This window comes from Gekko japonicus, unplaced genomic scaffold (genome assembly GCF_001447785.1).
Source record: "Gekko japonicus isolate JY-2015 unplaced genomic scaffold, Gekko_japonicus_V1.1 scaffold3302, whole genome shotgun sequence".
Taxonomy (NCBI): Eukaryota; Metazoa; Chordata; class Lepidosauria; order Squamata; family Gekkonidae; genus Gekko; species Gekko japonicus.
Window position 1 is genome coordinate 32,918 of NW_015173237.1, and position 16,747 is coordinate 49,664.

At 48.1% G+C, this 16,747-nt stretch overlaps 1 protein-coding gene across 1 annotated transcript in view; it reads left to right on the forward strand.

Moving 5' to 3' along the window:
* Positions 1–16,747, forward strand: part of HUWE1 (HECT, UBA and WWE domain containing 1, E3 ubiquitin protein ligase) — a 126,549-nt gene that overhangs the window by 1,421 nt on the left and 108,381 nt on the right. Inside the window, exons 2-8 of the mRNA XM_015422763.1 lie at positions 862–1,068; positions 3,059–3,211; positions 5,456–5,518; positions 11,097–11,174; positions 12,121–12,168; positions 12,263–12,331; positions 14,834–14,933. Coding sequence (XP_015278249.1) covers positions 862–1,068; positions 3,059–3,211; positions 5,456–5,518; positions 11,097–11,174; positions 12,121–12,168; positions 12,263–12,331; positions 14,834–14,933 — 718 coding nt within the window. The remainder of the gene's footprint in view (positions 1–861; positions 1,069–3,058; positions 3,212–5,455; positions 5,519–11,096; positions 11,175–12,120; positions 12,169–12,262; positions 12,332–14,833; positions 14,934–16,747) is intronic.

Consider the following 16,747-nt stretch of genomic DNA (forward strand, 5'->3'; position numbering starts at 1 on the left):
GACTCTAATCTGGGAGAACCGGGTTTGATTCCCCACTCCTCCACTCGCAGCTGCTGGGTGACCTTGGGCAAGCCATAGTTCTGGCACAGCTGTTCTTTAAAAAGCAGTTCTTGAGAGAGCTCTCTCAGCCCCACCTACCTCACAGGGTGTCTGTTGTGAGGACGGGAAGGGAAAGGAGTTTGTAAGCCGCTCTGAGACTCCTTTGCGTAGTGAAGGGTGGGGTAGAAATCCAATCTCGGGTAGTTATTCCACTTCTTCTTCTTCCTCTTCCTCCTCTTCCTCCTCTTCCTCCTCTTCCTCCTCTTCCTCCTCTTCCTCCTCTTTCTCCTCTTTCTCCTCTTCCTCCCTTCCAAGTGGATATGCTAAGGGATGAGCCTAGGACCATCTTCTTGCCAAGCCACTGAACTGCCACTGAACTGTCATCTCACGCCAGCTCGTGTGCCTTGTGATAAAATGTGATTGAGGGTGCAGGCTTTAGGTATACATTGTCCCGGCTGCTTAGGACTTCAAAGGAACTGATTGCTGTAAAGAGTTCTTAGAAAGGGGCTAGAGACCAGTTGGGCTTTTGCCCAGCAAGGCTTATGATTGGCTGTTCAGATTTTTTAAAAGTTGCTTTGGCAGCAGTTGCTACCACAGTACAAGGATCTTTACTGTATGACCGAAGGTTAACTGCGGCCGCAGTCGTGTGTCTGGCTCCGCCTCCTGTAGCAGCCATGTTATGGCTGTACCCACCAGGCTGTGTCAGAATTCCCAAGGCAGACTCACAAAGGTTGGGGAGCTCTGTTCTAGGGAGTACAGTAGGTCTTACCTTATTCTCTCCTGCTCCTTGACATAAATATACTTTCCATCGTTTTTTCCCAGTGTGAACTTTACCACTGGGTGGACCTGCTCGACAGATTCGATGGCATCCTGGCAGATGCTGGGCAGACGGTGGAGAACATGTCATGGATGCTGCTGTGCGACCGGCCAGAGAGAGAGCAGCTGAAATCCCTGCTTTTGTCAGTGCTGAACTTCACTGCCCTTCTCATAGAATACAGCTTTTCTCGCCACCTGTACAGCTCTATTGAGGTAATGAACGCTAAAGAAATAGGGCCTGGTGTCACCTTAAAGACGTATCTAAATACGTGGCAGGGCGTGAGCTTTCATGAGTCACTGCTTACGAAAGCTGAAGAAGTGAGCAGTGAGTCACGAAAGCTTATCCCCGCCACGTATTTTGTTAGTCTTTAAGGGGCTACTGGACTCTTGCTCTTTTCTGCTACTACAGACAGACTAACACGGCTGCCTCTCTTGATCTGTAAAGAGATCGTTCTGTAATTGATGTCCGGGTAGACAAGAGGGACTTGCATGAGTTCTTGGTGGCAGAATGTGCTATCAAGTCAAAGCTGACAATCCACAAGAATAACGCACAATCCCAAGACAGTCTGGCTTGAGAAAATATACAGATGTGTGCTAGATGCCCACAGAACAATACAATAACAAAAGAGACTGGGTCCATTTGACTTTGGCAGCAGCATCAGCATGCTTGGAAATAAGTGAGGAGGCCTTGCCCAAATAGATTGACGGAAAAGTAAATCAATGAAAGTGTCAGCTTGAATGTAAGATTCCTATATAGGATTTGTTCCTGAGGAAAGACCAGAGTCTGAAATACTTAGATATCCGGAAAAAGCGTTGAAAGAGAGACACAGATTGATTGAATTTGGAGCAAGGCTGCTTTTGAGAATACAAGGCTGTTAGAGGGATACAGACTGAGAGTCTGGAGCAGATGGCTATGTAAAATCTTATCGGTCTTTGTATTTTTTCTATGGAGGAATAAGTGGTTGTTTTTTTATTACCAGACACTAAATGACGTTAAGTCAAAGGTGACTCCTGGTGGTCCTGTAGGGTTTTCAAGGCAAAAGACAAGCAGAGGTGGTTTGCCATGGCCTGCCTCCGCATAGCAGCCGTGGCCATCCTTGGTGGTCTCCCATCCAAACACTAACCAGGGCCAACCCTGCTTAGCTTCCGAGATCTGACAAGAGCAGGCTAAGCTCGGCCATCCAGGTCAGGGCCGTGAGTTCTTAGGGGGCTTCAAACAGATCACGGCCCTTACAATGCGAGATATTTGGCTATTCAGCTGGAAATTCTGGTAGCAAAATTTAGGTGGGAAAATATAGCTTTGGTACTTAGCGTGTGTGTGTGGCGCTCTGAGTCTACTTCAGGGGCCTTTCAAAATTCTTGGCAATCCTTAAGTTATAAAAACCTTTGTTAAGGTTATTCAGGATACCTTTGCTTATTCCCATACTTTAGATTCTGTGGGGTGAAGCAGAGAGGGGGGGAGAAGACCAGTGTGCCCTCTAAGCTGAGTTAGTGTGAGCTAGCTCACAGATTTTTAGCCTCTGGCTCACACATTTAGTGTAGTGGTTAAGTGCGCGGACTCTAATCTGGGAGAACCAGGTTTGATTCCCCACTCCTCCACTTGCAGCTGCTGGATGACCTTGGGCAAGCCATAGTTCTGATAAGAGCTGTCCTTGAAAAAGAGCAGTTTCTGTCAGAGCTCTCTCAGCCCCCCTTACCTCACAGGGTGTCTGTTGTGGGGAGGGGAAGGGAAGGGAGTTTGTAAGCTGCTCTGAGACGCCGTTGGTAGTGAAGGGCGGGGTATAAATCCAATCTCTTCTTTTTCACATTTTTTGTCTCAGCTTGGGAAGGCTGGCTCCAGAGCAAACCAATGTATGCAGCAGCCAAATCGCTCGCTCACGACTTTAATGCCAGGAGCTCGCACAATAGAATCTTAGTGCCAGGAGCTCACAATGCTCCTTAGAAGGAGCATTGGAGGAGACTGGCTGCCTACTGAGTTCATGGCAGAAGCAAGGTTTGAACTGGGAACTTGTGGCACACAGCTCAGTCCCTTAGCTGGGACACTATACTGGTAATGTTGTCTAAGATGGAGCATGAGATCAGCAATCTGGGCACGTGTTCCTTAATCAGATGGGGAAAATGGAAAATCCCTGATGGGAAAGGGAGACGGCGCTGGGCTTCCTCCAATGTCTGCTTCCAACACTTTCTCCTCCTCCCCCTCCAGCACTTGACAACCTTGTTGGCGTCCTCTGATATGCAAGTGGTTCTTGCCGTGCTGAATCTCCTGTATGTGTTCAGCAAGCGCTCCAACTACATCACCCGCCTGGGCTCCGACAAGAGGATGCCTCTTCTGTCCCGCCTGCAGCATTTGGCTGAGGTAAGCTACAGCAGGGCCCTGTTGCAAGAGCCATCTAGTGTGAGAAAGGTGTATTGGCCTGTGGCTTCCTTCTCCAGAGCTGCTCTTCAAGCCGTCGTCGCAGAGAAAATGATAATAAATCCAGGTGGAATGATTTTGAATCTTTTTCCTTCACCTGCTGCAGTGCCCGGAACACTGGGAGTCCTCAGACCATTAAAGCCAGTTTGGTGTAGTGGTTAAGTGTGTAGACTCTAATCTGGGAGAACCGGGTTTGATTCCCCACTCCTTGCAGCTGCTGGATGACCTTGGGCAAGTCATAGTTCTGACAAGGCTCTGGAAAGAGCTCTCTCAGCCCCGCCTACCTCACAGGGTGTCTCTTGTGGGGAGGGGAAGGGAAGGGAAAGGAGTTTGTAAGCTGGTTAGAAACTCTGAGTGAAGGGCGGGGTATAAATCCAGTCTCTTCTTTTCTTCTAAATGCCACGGCTTCTGTTTTAGATGGATTCAGCCAAAGCTGCAGAAACCAAGCATGCTTTGCTGCTTGCTTTCAAGGCTCCGGGCCTTGTGTCTTTCCCGTTTTGCCTCTCTGCATCACCATATCTTGCTCCGTCAATGCTCTGTGTGTTGGGTGTGCATTATTCCCGCTCCCAAAGCCAGTATAACTGTGATGCATTTAAAACCATGAACACCTTGACTTTGTCTCCTTCGGAGCTCCCTTGGCATTGCCAGCCGCCAGCCTGTTCTTTGTCTTGGGAGTAGTTCCACGGAAAAGTTATGTGACGTTAAACAGGCATGATTAGAAGCTGAAGACGGATCCGAGCACCCAGTGCCTTGCCCGGCTGTCATTGTAAATGTCAAGCCTGCTTTTTTTACAGGCTTCTGTTAAACTGCAGGCGGCTTATGGATCTGTTTTGCATGGGGTTAGTTGTGGCCTCATTTTGGAAGGGACCCTCCGTGTCCTCCTATTGTGCATTGCTTCCCCCCCCTTAACTCACAACATGGTGAGGCAAGCATGGAACGGTGCCACATGAAGGGAGTCCAGTCTGTAACTGTCAGCATGCCTAGAAGTCGAGCCTGCCTGAAATGTAGTGGGCCCCGGAGTCAGCGTCACATACAGGATATGAGAGCTCTAGGACTTCCTACCGCGTGACCTGTATAGTAGGAAATGGCAGCAGATGGGAAGAAAGGACTTGAGAGTAAGTGGCAGAGAAGAGGAAGGGAGCATGGCTAACATTTTTTCCCCCCTATTTATACCCCGCCCTCCCCACCAAGGCATAAAGGTGATTTGTTGCCTTGTGAAAGCATCTTATACTTCAAGGCAGTTGTGTTTTTTTTAACCACCTTAGAGATTACCTTTTAATACATCTCTGTTGCGTATACAAATTTGCAGATATTTCCAGGTCTGTTGAAGACCTGAATCATTTAGAGAACCCAGGTGCATTTTCCAGTAAATAAAAAAAGACTGGAAAGAACCTAATTCAAGCTCTCTCTCCCGTAACAGGTCCATAGATATCTTAGTAAGCCTTCCTGGGCTTGTTTGCTTATCCTGGGATGTGCATCCGACGGCCCGTGTTTTGTTTTTCTTTTGCCCAGATTGGGGTTTTTTTTTTCCTTTCCAGTCCATATTTTTGGTGCAAAAGTGATTTGGTGTTCTCATCGTGGGTGCAGTCAGTGCTTCAGAGGGCCACCAGAAGCGAGCCAGAAGAACACTGAACACTGATGCTCTCTATCACAGACCGTTCTGGGGCAGAACCCTTGGTCTTCCACTTCACTCCAGGCATTGGATAGAAGAGGAGTGGCCAGCCACGAGCCAGTTCCTCGAACTGGCTTCTCAGAGTTTCCTGTAGTCTGGCGGGTAGTTTTGCATTTAGCGGTATTTTATCGGGCTTAATCACGTTTAATGGTATCTTTCTATAAATTCTGAGCAGCTCGAAAAGCTCTGCCCGTTGTCCTTCTCCATCCGCCTTCGAAGCATCATTCAGGACTTTTTGAGTTGCTTTTTGAAAGGATCGTCTCGAGGACAGACTAGAAGAGCAGGCATTCAAAGCTAGAGAGAAGAGGCAACAGTCCCATTACTGAACCTTTCTTGAGGGCTTTTTCAGGATTTTAATCCAGAAACGAATACAACTGGCAAAGCCACAAGCATTTCACTGAACCAGTTTTTTCTTGATGAGGCCTATCCAAAGTGTGTCCTGTGGGGATTATATTAAAGCGTTGTGCAGTTTGGAGAGGCTGTTTGTCCTTAATACTTCTCTTTTTCTCCTACAGAGTTGGGGTGGCAAAGAGAATGGCTTTGGCCTAGCAGAATGCTGTAGAGATTTGCACATGCTGGTAAGTATTCTGTTTCATTTTTCTCCTTTACTTAGCATTCCGCAGCTGGTAGCTTTACTCACGGCACGTGAAATTAATTCCTATTCGCCTTCCAGTGTACAGGAGGACACGTCCTTCCCAAAGTGTGTTTTGTACAGCACCTCTTTCACTGTGGGTGCTTGGTAGCAGCACTAGCAAACAGTTGGTGATCTGCACTTTGGGAAGAAATCTGGCCTCCCTAAGTGACAGGAGTCCATTGAGACACGCTAGCGTTCTGCAGTGTGTTGGAAATCAGACCCACAGTTGGAACAGGCTTTGTGAGAGTTACCCCTTCAGCATTTCAGAGCAGGGGTTCCCCGGCACGGTTGTCGCGGTGCCGCCGGCACCTTTCCCGATGCCCAGCAAGCGTTTTCAGAAAGTGGGCGGGGCTTTTGCACAGCAGGTCTTCTGATTGGCCATTGGAGATCTGGTTAGCTGTGCGGATTTTTTCAAAGTCTCCTCAGCAGCCGCTTGCCACCGCAGCACAAAGTTCTTCATTGTCTTAAGATAACCTGTGCATATGCAAGAAAATATTTTTAAATAATATGTTCATTTTTTAAAAGGCAGCCTGTTAAGCAGGGCTTCTGCCTGAACTTTGGAACGGTTCCTGTTAGGTATGCATGACCTTACCGCCTGGCATTTTGTGGTTGCCTTTACCTCTCACGGCAGCCATTTTGTAGTTGAGCCCGTCACCCCGTGTCAGAATTCTGATGGTGCCTGCAGATTTTTTCAAAGTCGCCTCAGCAGCCGCTTGCCACCGCAGCGCAAGGTTCTTCATTGTCTTAAGATAACCTGTGCGTATGCAAGAAAATATTTCTAAATAATATGTTCATTTTTGAAAAGGCAGCCTGTTAAGCAGGGCTTCTGCCTGAACTTTGGAACGGTTCCTGTTAAGTATGCATGATTTTTACCGCCTGGCATTTTGTGGTTACCTCTCATGGCAGCCATTTTGTAGTTGCGCCCGTCACCCCGTGCCAGAATTCTGACGGTGCCTGCAGGCTCAAAAATATTGGGGCCCCAGTTTGAAAGGTTCTGATCCTGAAAATACCTGTCATCTTGGCTGGTTTATCTTCAATATTCTTGTTTGAGATGTTTTAGGGTGCATTTTCCTTGGTCACCCTTGGATATTCTCACCCATTTCTGTGGTGTTGTTTTTGACTGGGGCGAATGCCAGTTTGTGGAGATTCCCTGGTTACCAGAGTTCTGTTTCAAAAGGTGACCTTCCAGCATGCTTTTAGTTGATGGGGTAGAGCTGTGTTGCGAAGTGAACTGGCTGCAGTCTCTGCAGGGAAGCTTCATCATTGCAGGCAGTTGGGAGTCATACAGGCGTTTCTGGATGGCAAGGGTTTTCTGGGTAATTGAGAATGCCAGGTGGCTGAAACCCCTGCCAGCAGATGTATTTCCATCTTGTCAGGGTTAAGCGACAGTTTATTAGCCCGCGTCCAGTGTTCCCTCTAAGCTGAGTTGGTGTGAGCTAGCTCACAGTTTTTTAGCCTCCGGCTCACACATTGTTGTCTTAGCTCAGGAAGGATGGCTCCAGTCCAGAGCAAACTAATTTATGCAGTAGCCGAATCACCTGCCTGCTCACAACTTTAATGCTGGTAGCTCAGAAAGTAGAATTTTTGCTCACAGGACTCCACAGCTTAGAGGGAACATTGCCCGCGTCCACTTCAGAACTGCCTCCAGGCACCAGTTAGGGGTTTCTGCAGCCTCCCTCGAATCAACCAGGAGCATGAGGGTAGAACTTGAGTGTCTTTAGCATATTGGTGACAGTCCAGCCCCACTCTCTGGATGACATCACTCAGCAGTTTCACGTAGATATTAAAAGACCATGGGGGTAGGATGCAACATTGCCGGGACTCCACTGGCCAAGGCGCTGAGGAGCAGTTCCCCCAGCACCACCTTCTGAAACCTGCCCTCTAGGTAGGACGGGAACCATTGCACAACAGTGCCTCCCAACCCCAGTCCAGATGTGCACCTTGTTCAGGGGTGGAATGTTTGAAACTGGTCAACAGTCATCGAGGTCTCCTAGGCCCAAAGTAGGCTTCTTTGGAAGTGGATGCACCACAACCTGTTTGCAAGGCCGGGGTAACCACCACCCCTCTCTCAAGGGAGGCATTAATTGCCCCTCAAACCCAGTTAGCCATCCCTCCCCCCCCCCCCCCCCCCACCGCCCCGTGTCAATTTCCCACTACTTGCCAGGAAGGGCAAGGGATATACAAGCAGGCGTTAGGCCTCAAGCCTCCAAGGATCCTGTCCACACCTTCAGACTGAGTGAACTGAAAAGTAATTCCAAACCACTGGACTGGTTGGTACCAGTGTTCCCTCTAAGCTGAGTTACTGTGAGCTAGCTTAGTTTTTTAGCCTTCGGCTCACACATTTTTACCTTGGCTCAGGAAGGATGGCTCCAGAGCAAACTGATTTATGCAGTAGTCAAATCACTCGCTCACAACTTTAATGCCAGCAGATCACAAAGTAGAATTTTTGCTCACAAGACTCCACAGCTTAGAGGGAACATTGGCACCTTGGCACCGTCTGCCTCTGTCACTACTAAGGTGGAGTCCAAGTCGAAATGAATGTGAGGGCTTTCGTCTGCAGAGCGCTGGGCAAAATGCTCGCTGAGCCACTGAGCAGTCCCATCTCCTCCCGCAGGCCAGATCCCAGCAGGCCTCTGACCACCCAGAACGGCTCCGCTGGCCTGCCCTGTGCAGACACAATGACGGTGGGAAAGGTGCTGCCATCACCACCATGGAGTACGCTTTAAAATGAGCTTTTGCCTGTGTCTTGTCAGAATCGTCCAGAGTCTTCCTCCGCTGTTGCTGTAGCAGTCTCCCTTGTCTTTTCATCACCTGCAGCCCCTCCGTAAATCGAGGGGCTGCCCGGGCTCTTAACGCTTGCGAGAGGGCATCTGGGAGTGATCGTGTCAACCCCCTAGGTTGTTTCGCCAGGGCATTGACAGGAGCACTGACCATATCAACAGCGATGTCCCCATGGAACTATCAGAGAACTATTTGGATCCATCTGGCTCTGGGGGATGGTTTATTTTAATAGATCCCCCACCCCTGGAGAGTTTTGTTATCCCTGTAAGTCTAAACCTGAGCAAATAGCGATCTGTCCATGACAAAGGAACCATCATCAATTTCTCCACCCATCCAATCACATTCCTCCTGCCCAGAACAAAATACCAGATCCAAGAGAGTGACCTGCACAATGGGTAGGACCAGTTATTACTGCTGGGTCAGACCAGTGGTCCATCTCATCCAGCATTCTGGTTCACCCAGTGGCCCACCAGTTCTTCTGGAGGTCCACCAACATGGCACAGAGACCAGAACATCAGAAGAGCCCTGCTGGGTCAGACCAGTGAGGGTCCATCTCGTCCAGCATTCTGGTTCATCCAGTGGCCAACCAGTTCCTCTGGAGGGCCAACAACAGGCCATAGAGGCCAAGGCTTTCCCCTGATGCTGACTCTGGGCATTGGTATTCAGAGGTTTACTGCCTCTGAATGTGGAGGTTTCCTTTAGCCACTGGTAGACCTATCCTCCATGAATCCGTCTAATCTCCCTCTAGAGCTGTCTATGCCTGTGACCATCACTACACCCACTGGCAGCGAATTCCACATTTTAATCACTCACTAGGTACTTCCTTTTGTCCATCCTGAATCCACTGCCCATCAGCTTCATTGGATGCCCTTGAGTTCTAGTATTTTGGGGGAGGGAGACAGGCCCATGGTGGTTACAGAAGCCATGAAATCTTGAGCCACTCCTGACAAGAGAGCCTCGTCATGAATGTTGAAACTCCCTAGGACAGGCGGCCTAGGGGTCCTTAGCACCATGCCTCCAAAGGAAGTTTAGAAAACTAATGGAAGGCCAAAAGTTAAAAACATAAGTAAGTATACAAAAGAGTGTTTATTACAAAGACATATAAAAACCTAGTAGGGGCCCAAATAAAGCCTCATAAAATGTACAAAGTTACAAGTACACACAAAAGGAACCTGATGCGTTCAGCTCACAAGAGCCTTCTTCAGAGGTCAAATAGTGCAAAATATAACAAGCAACAGAGTCTCTGTAACACATGTAAGGCCATTAACAATAAATAAAATAGGACCAAAATTGGAATGGTCCAATATGGAATTGAATGACTGGGCTTGTGTCAGAAGTTATTGCGTGAACTGGAAATATTATGTACCTTCCAGTTTAGGTCCTAAGAGTGCAAATAGAACTGCCTTGTCTGGGACAATGTTACATATTGATGGCACGTTGTCCCTGACAAGGCAATTCTGTTTGTACTCTTAGGACCTAAACTGGAAGGTACATAATATTTCCAGTTCATACAACAACTTCTGACACAAGGCCAGATATATTTGTGGCCCCAAATAGAAACCTTTTGGTGTGTCATTACTTACGTTTTTAACTTTTGGCCCTCAATTAGTTTTCTAAACTTCCTTTGGAAGTTTGTGCTTTATTGGTTTAGATCCCCCCCCTCTTTTTTTTGGGTGTCCTCAGCACCATGCCGCAAGACCACCTTTGTCAGTTGAGGCAGGGAGAATCCCAATCCTGTGTCTCAGTTGCAAAGTTAGGTGCACAGCCTCAAGACTGGAGATGTCCTGCATGGGGCACCATGCTAGGGGGATAGAGTCCTTGTAGACGACAGCAACAACACTGCTTCCCGTATGTGGTATAGCTGCTGCTGCTGCACCAAAACAGTCCAAAGAATCAAATGCAACAGGTTCAGAATGATAAGAGTACAACATATTTCAAGCAAATCACCTCTTCATTGTTGGTCTGTGCTTATTCTAAGATGATCAGACACTGCTGGAGATTTATCATATTCGGCTTAGTAAACTGGTCTTCTGCACTTGATGAGACTTGTGTCTCGTGTTCTTGTGACGTGTTGCACCAATATGGTGACTGTTGAAGCCCCTGGGATAGGAAGCACTTCTTCTGTGAGTCACTTCCTGGTTTGGCTGTCACTGCTGGTAGCAGAACCTTTTTTCTGTAGGCGCTAGAGCTCATGTGGATTGAGGTCCACGGAGGCATTGTCCTGCCTGAACCGGACGTGGGTAGACGGACCGTGCCTTCTCCTGACACAGCTGTTTGTAGCGAGAACATGTGACCTGGAAGCAGCAGGCTTCTGTTACCTTGGGCACTGTTGGGTGCCGTTTTATGGGGTTCTGGAAGCATGGGCCCAAGATCATTGTGCGGGTTTTCCTATATCTTCTTGGTACCCAGAAGGCATCACCATGTACCTAATCCTGACTTTGTACATCTTATCTCTCTCCCACCCCCTTCCCCTCGGAAAAGAGAGATGAGGCTGGGGTGGGGGGGAGGAGTTGTCAGACCGCCACAAGTGCAGGGCTCCCGGCTGATCTTCACGCCAGGGTCGGTTGTCCGACCAAGCGAGCAGCCCCGCCTGCTCCTTTTCTTCCCCCCCCCCCCCCCCCCCCCGTCCCCTTTCTCCCCCCCCCCCCCCGCCCCAGCCCAGGAAGAGTGTGACTTGATTTTGGTAAGGAGTGTTTGTGCCATCTGATTTGTTCTGATTCCATACTGTGATCTGTACACAGAAATACCCTCCCAGTGCAACTACACTACACTTTGAATTCTATGCAGAGCCAGGGGCCGAGGTCAAAGTGGACAAAAGGGTGAGTCTCCTACAGACTTGTTCTTGTAGGGTTCCGTGGGAAGCGGGTGGAAAGCAAGATTGGCGAGAGACCCCCCCAGGCCGGCCATACTGGGTCAGAAAGGGGGAATAGCACGTTGCTCCGTACTCTGTCTCTGAGACAGGTGGGAACCACTGTCCCTTAGTCCCCTGGCTGTTACTGGTGACTACAAAGATGGAGGAAGTTGCTTTAGGAATGAGAAGGCGCGGGCAGCCTGTTCACTTTATCCCCTGGATGCTGTCAGCAGCTAGATCAGTCCAAGTTCAAGGTGGTCACGGTCCACCCAGTGCACTTTTCTTTGTATTGGCTGCCATGCTCTGCAACAAACTTGCGTTGCTTAACTCTTGAAAACGGTGGTGATGGCAGGGACTCAGTCTTGTTGAAGGCCCACCATTCACCCTACTGTCTTGGAGAGCATCCGCTTGCCTGTGTGTTGACAATCTCTCTGTGTGAACTTACCAGATTTTGCCCTCTCTTCTCAGATGGCACGCTTCTCTGGTGGTTACTGGTTGGCCTCAGTTTGGGTGAGGGGACCCCCCCCCCCAAAAAAAGCAGGAGCTGATGTCCCCAGGTCAAAGTTGATAGCAGCATTTCAGCACAGGGTGAAATCTCTCCCCCCCCCAAGGTTTTCAAGCTAATTCCTCTGCGTGCCTGCGAAGAGACTCATCCACATCTTGCTTCATTAGAAATGGTTGTTTGTTCTCCTTATGGCTTTACGGGGCAGTAGTTCTTTCTCGACTAGGGTTGGCCCACTATTGTTGATACCCCACAAAGGCCAAGTGTGATCGTTAGCCCTTTCCCCAACTTTGCACTGAGCAGTTGCTCTGGGGGCTTTGCCTTGAGGATCCGTCTGCCATAGTTAACGGCTGTTCCTTCATTTGTAAATGGCGAGGTTGTACATGACTTCCTAAACTTCTTCTCTTTCCAGACTACAAGCAACACACTACATTATATTCACATAGAACAGCTCGACAAGGTAAGCAGCAAGCAACCCCTTCGTGTGAGGGCGGGCTTTTCTTTGCCTCAACTCTCGTATCCGTTTCTAAGCCGCTTCTGTTCCCCTAATGCAGATTTCAGAAAGCCCCTCGGAAATTATGGAATCCCTCACCAAAATGTACAGCATCCCAAAGGATAAACAGGTATGTTTGAAGGGGAGGGGGAGTTGGTACGTGTGAGAAGTGTGTTGCAGAATGAGACTTTTCTGACTGAGCATAAAGGAAAACATATTTATGGTACAAATCCAGGTGGGGCTGCCATGTTGGTCTGAAGCAACAGAACAAAGTTTGAGTCCGGTGGCACCTTTGAGACCCACAAAGTTTAATTCTGGGCATAAGCTTTCATGTGCAGGCACACTTCCTGCACACGAAAGCCTTATACCCAGAGTTAGACTTTGTTGGTCTTAAAGGAGCCACTAGAGCGAGCTGAACATCTAGATAATCTATTGAATGTACTCATATGGCGATGGCATCACTATGAAATTAAAACAACACTGCTAGCACTTTATGGTATGGCACGGTTTTATAATGAACTGTTTTTAGATGTTTTTATGGTAATTTAATTGTTATGTATTTACTTTCACGTTAAGCCGCCCTGAGCCCACCTTGGCGGGGAGGGCGGGGGTATAAATTGGAAAAACAAGTAGACCCAGGCTTTTGTTCTATATTATAGTGCATGAAATTGGACCTAAGCCAGCCTCTAGGGTGTGCATTCAGCCTCTAGGGTGTGCATTCAGGTCTACCTGAGCCAAAAATGTACCCGAAAAACACATTATTGGTATTTTTTTGGGTATATTTTGGCATCCCAAACATATCTGGGTTTTCTTGGGAAACACCCCCCCCCCAAATCCCAGATATATTCGGGAATTACTGGTAGATCCAAACACAGAGGAGAGGCGGGAGCAGATTGCTCGCCCCTCTCAGTTGTTCGTTGGGCTTCTACTGCAGTCCCTTTTAAAGATAATGCAGAAGACAGCCCTAAGGATCAGGATCAGCTGGGCCCGGGGGGGTGGGGAGCAGCAGACCATTCCTACCGACTCAGCTTGGGGCTGGCTTCTTGTGCAGCCCAGTTTTTAAGGAAAAGCTGTCCCAGCCAGGATCTGTGTGCCACGGGGAGCGATCTCCCCACGGCACACAGATCCTGGAGCTAGCTTCTCCTGCAGTGCCGTTTAAACCGAGCTGCAGGAGGAGCCAAGCCACAGGATTAGGCTGACTTAAAGAAAAATTCCAGTATTTTTCTTCTTGGGTGTATTGGATCTGAAAAAATTCGGGATTTCAAAAAAATCCTGGATCCGAATACTGGGATCTGGGATTTTTCAGAAATACTGAATTTCCCCCCTGGGTCCAATAGACCTGAACTGGAAAACACTGGATTTTTTAAATAAATTGCACACTCCTACCAGCCTCCTTTCTAAGAATGGCAAGCTGATTTCTCCAGTGCCATGCAAATCCCCATCTCTGATGTCAGAGGCTACCTTTACCAATCAGAGCCGTATAAAATAGAGTCCCATCAAGCATGTGGTAATGACGCTGACCTTTCCGTGACCAATACTTGGTCTTGTCCAAATCAGATTGTCCTTTGTCCAAAAGGGATTAAGTCTGCCAGCATGGTCCAGTGTGAAATGGAAGTGAATGGCTCGTTCAGATGGAATCCCCAGGGGTCCAAGATCGCTGACACTCTAGGGGGCACTCTTGAGCCTTAGTAAGCTTTAGGGTTTCTGTCACAGGGATGTATGCTGTCAGTCTTCGTGGTTTCCCATTTTGTATTCTCAGAAAGGGGAAGAATGAGGTTGGGTGCCTTTTAAATCGCGTTCATTAATGCAGGGAAAATGGGACAGGGGGCTTGGAGTAACTGTATTTACAGCAGTGGCAAGCAGACATTGAAGTCTGTAGGACCAGATTTGCAGATGCAGCAGAAGGTGGTGGGAGAAGAATGTACCACTTGAGAGTGCTGGGAAGGGGGGGAAATCAGTGAGATGAGTTCTGCCCTTGCCCTCCCTTTGTTGCTCTGGTATTCTGCTCGTCAGGTCTTAACAAACGGAGGGAGAAGAGCACATGGAGTGGAGAACATGTCCACTCTTGCCCCCTCTGTTCTGTAGCCTAGGTAGAAACCCAGCTGAGGAGTCCTGGTGGAATAAAATAGTAGGTTTTAAAAGCGTATAGCTGGCTCCTTTTAGGTCTTCGGCCTCTTCGGTAGGGAGGGAAAACCTAAATTAAGTCATATATGCTTGCACGCTGTAATGCATTACCCACAGCACAGACGAAGGGGCGTCTTGCTAGGATTCCTCCAGAGTGACGTTTCTGTGATTGCCCCTTGTCTTACAGTTGATTTATTATTGCCCGTTTTCTTCTACTCTTCCGAACGTACGAGGGAGAAATCTCTTGCAAAATGGTTGTTAAAATATTCAGCTGCTTCTGATACATGAAGATTTGTTTCTGAGTGGCTTTTGTAAAGCATGTACGACTGACGTGGCAAAATTCTTCTTTTGCTGTTGTTTTTAATTCCTCAATTTTTGTGCGTGTGTATGGCTTATTGGCCGTTAACCCTGAATAAAGTAATAAATGATTAAGTTGAGGAGTTTCTAGATTTGGGAGCCTTTGATGCTTGTATGTAACATTGTTTAACAATATCTTTGTGTTTAATAGATGCTGCTGTTTACACACATTCGTTTGGCCCATGGCTTTTCCAATCATAAAAAGCGGTTGCAAGCCGTTCAAGCCAGACTGCATGCCATTTCTATATTAGGTAAGGGATGGTCGGTGGGTTGTTTTCCATGGCATTTCCCAGAGAGTGTGTGTGGGGGGAAATTGTGGGGTTATATAGGTAGATTTTGGGGTGGGGGGGCTTGAGAAGAGCATTATCTTGATTAGCGTGGTGTGCTTATTTGAGTACCTGACTCTACCTCCTTAAGGCTTTTAGACCATCTTTTGACTAGTGTTCATCAAAGTAGCTTTCATTGTGATCAGAAAAAAGAGAAGTGGGAACTCCCATGAGAGTTCATGTTTGTTTTTTGGGTGGGTTTTTTTTTAATACCCCGCTTTTCTCTACCCCGTGGAGTCTCAAAGTGCTTTACCCCTTCCTCTCCCCATATCAGGCACCTTGTGAGGTAGGAGGGGCTGAGAGAGTCCTGAGAGAACTGTGACTGGCCCAAGGTCACCCAGCAGGCTTCACGTGGAGGCGGACTGGGGAATCGAATCCGGCTCTCCAGATTAGAGTCCGCTGCTCTTAACCCACAACACCACGCTAACTAGGATCTGGCTCAAGGGATTTTTCAGAAATACTGAATTTCCCCCCTGGGTCCAATAGACCTGAACTGGAAAACACTGGATTTTTTAAATAAATTGCACACTCCTACCAGCCTCCTTTCTAAGAATGGCAAGCTGATTTCTCCAGTGCCATGCAAATCCCCATCTCTGATGTCAGAGGCTACCTTTACCAATCAGAGCCGTATAAAATAGAGTCCCATCAAGCATGTGGTAATGGCGCTGACCTTTCCGTGACCAATACTTGGTCTGATCCAAATCAGATTGTCCTTTGTCCAAAAGGGATTAAGTCTGCCAGCATGGTCCAGTGTGAAATGGAAGTGAATGGCTCGTTCAGATGGAATCCCCAGGGGTCCAAGATCGCTGACACTCTAGGGGGCACTCTTGAGCCTTAGTAAGCTTTAGGGTTTCTGTCACAGGGATGTATGCTGTCAGTCTTCGTGGTTTCCCATTTTGTATTCTCAGAAAGGGGAAGAATGAGGTTGGGTGCCTTTTAAATCGCGTTCATTAATGCAGGGAAAATGGGACAGGGGGCTTGGAGTAACTGTATTTACAGCAGTGGCAAGCAGACATTGAAGTCTGTAGGACCAGATTTGCAGATGCAGCAGAAGGTGGTGGGAGAAGAATGTACCACTTGAGAGTGCTGGGAAGGGGGGGAAATCAGTGAGATGAGTTCTGCCCTTGCCCTCCGTCTACGTGATAGAATTTGAGGCAGGATTTCAAGGGGGGGAAATCAGTGAGATGAGTTCTGCCCTTGCCCTCCCTTTGTTGCTCTGGTATTCTGCTCGTCAGGTCTTAACAAACGGAGGGAGAAGAGCACATGGAGTGGAGAACATGTCCACTCTTGCCCCCTCTGTTCTGTAGCCTAGGTAGAAACCCAGCTGAGGAGTCCTGGTGGAATAAAATAGTAGGTTTTAAAAGCGTATAGCTGGCTCCTTTTAGGTCTTCGGCCTCTTCGGTAGGGAGGGAAAGAGTGCTAAGTATGAAAAAGCTCTTTAAACAGGACTGGAACCTATCAATCCTAGATGCCAGACGGATATGTTCTCCGCTCCATGTGTGACTCAAATACTTAGCCGAATTTGAATTCCCATTGTATTTCCATGCACTGATGTCACCTAAATTAAGACAGTCATATATGCTTGCACGCTGTAATGCATTACCCACAGCACAGACGAAGGGGCGTCTTGCTAGGATTCCTCCAGAGTGACGTTTCTGTGATTGCCCCTTGTCTTACAGTTGATTTATTATTGCCCGTTTTCTTCTACTCTTCCGAACGTACGAGGGAGAAATCTCTTG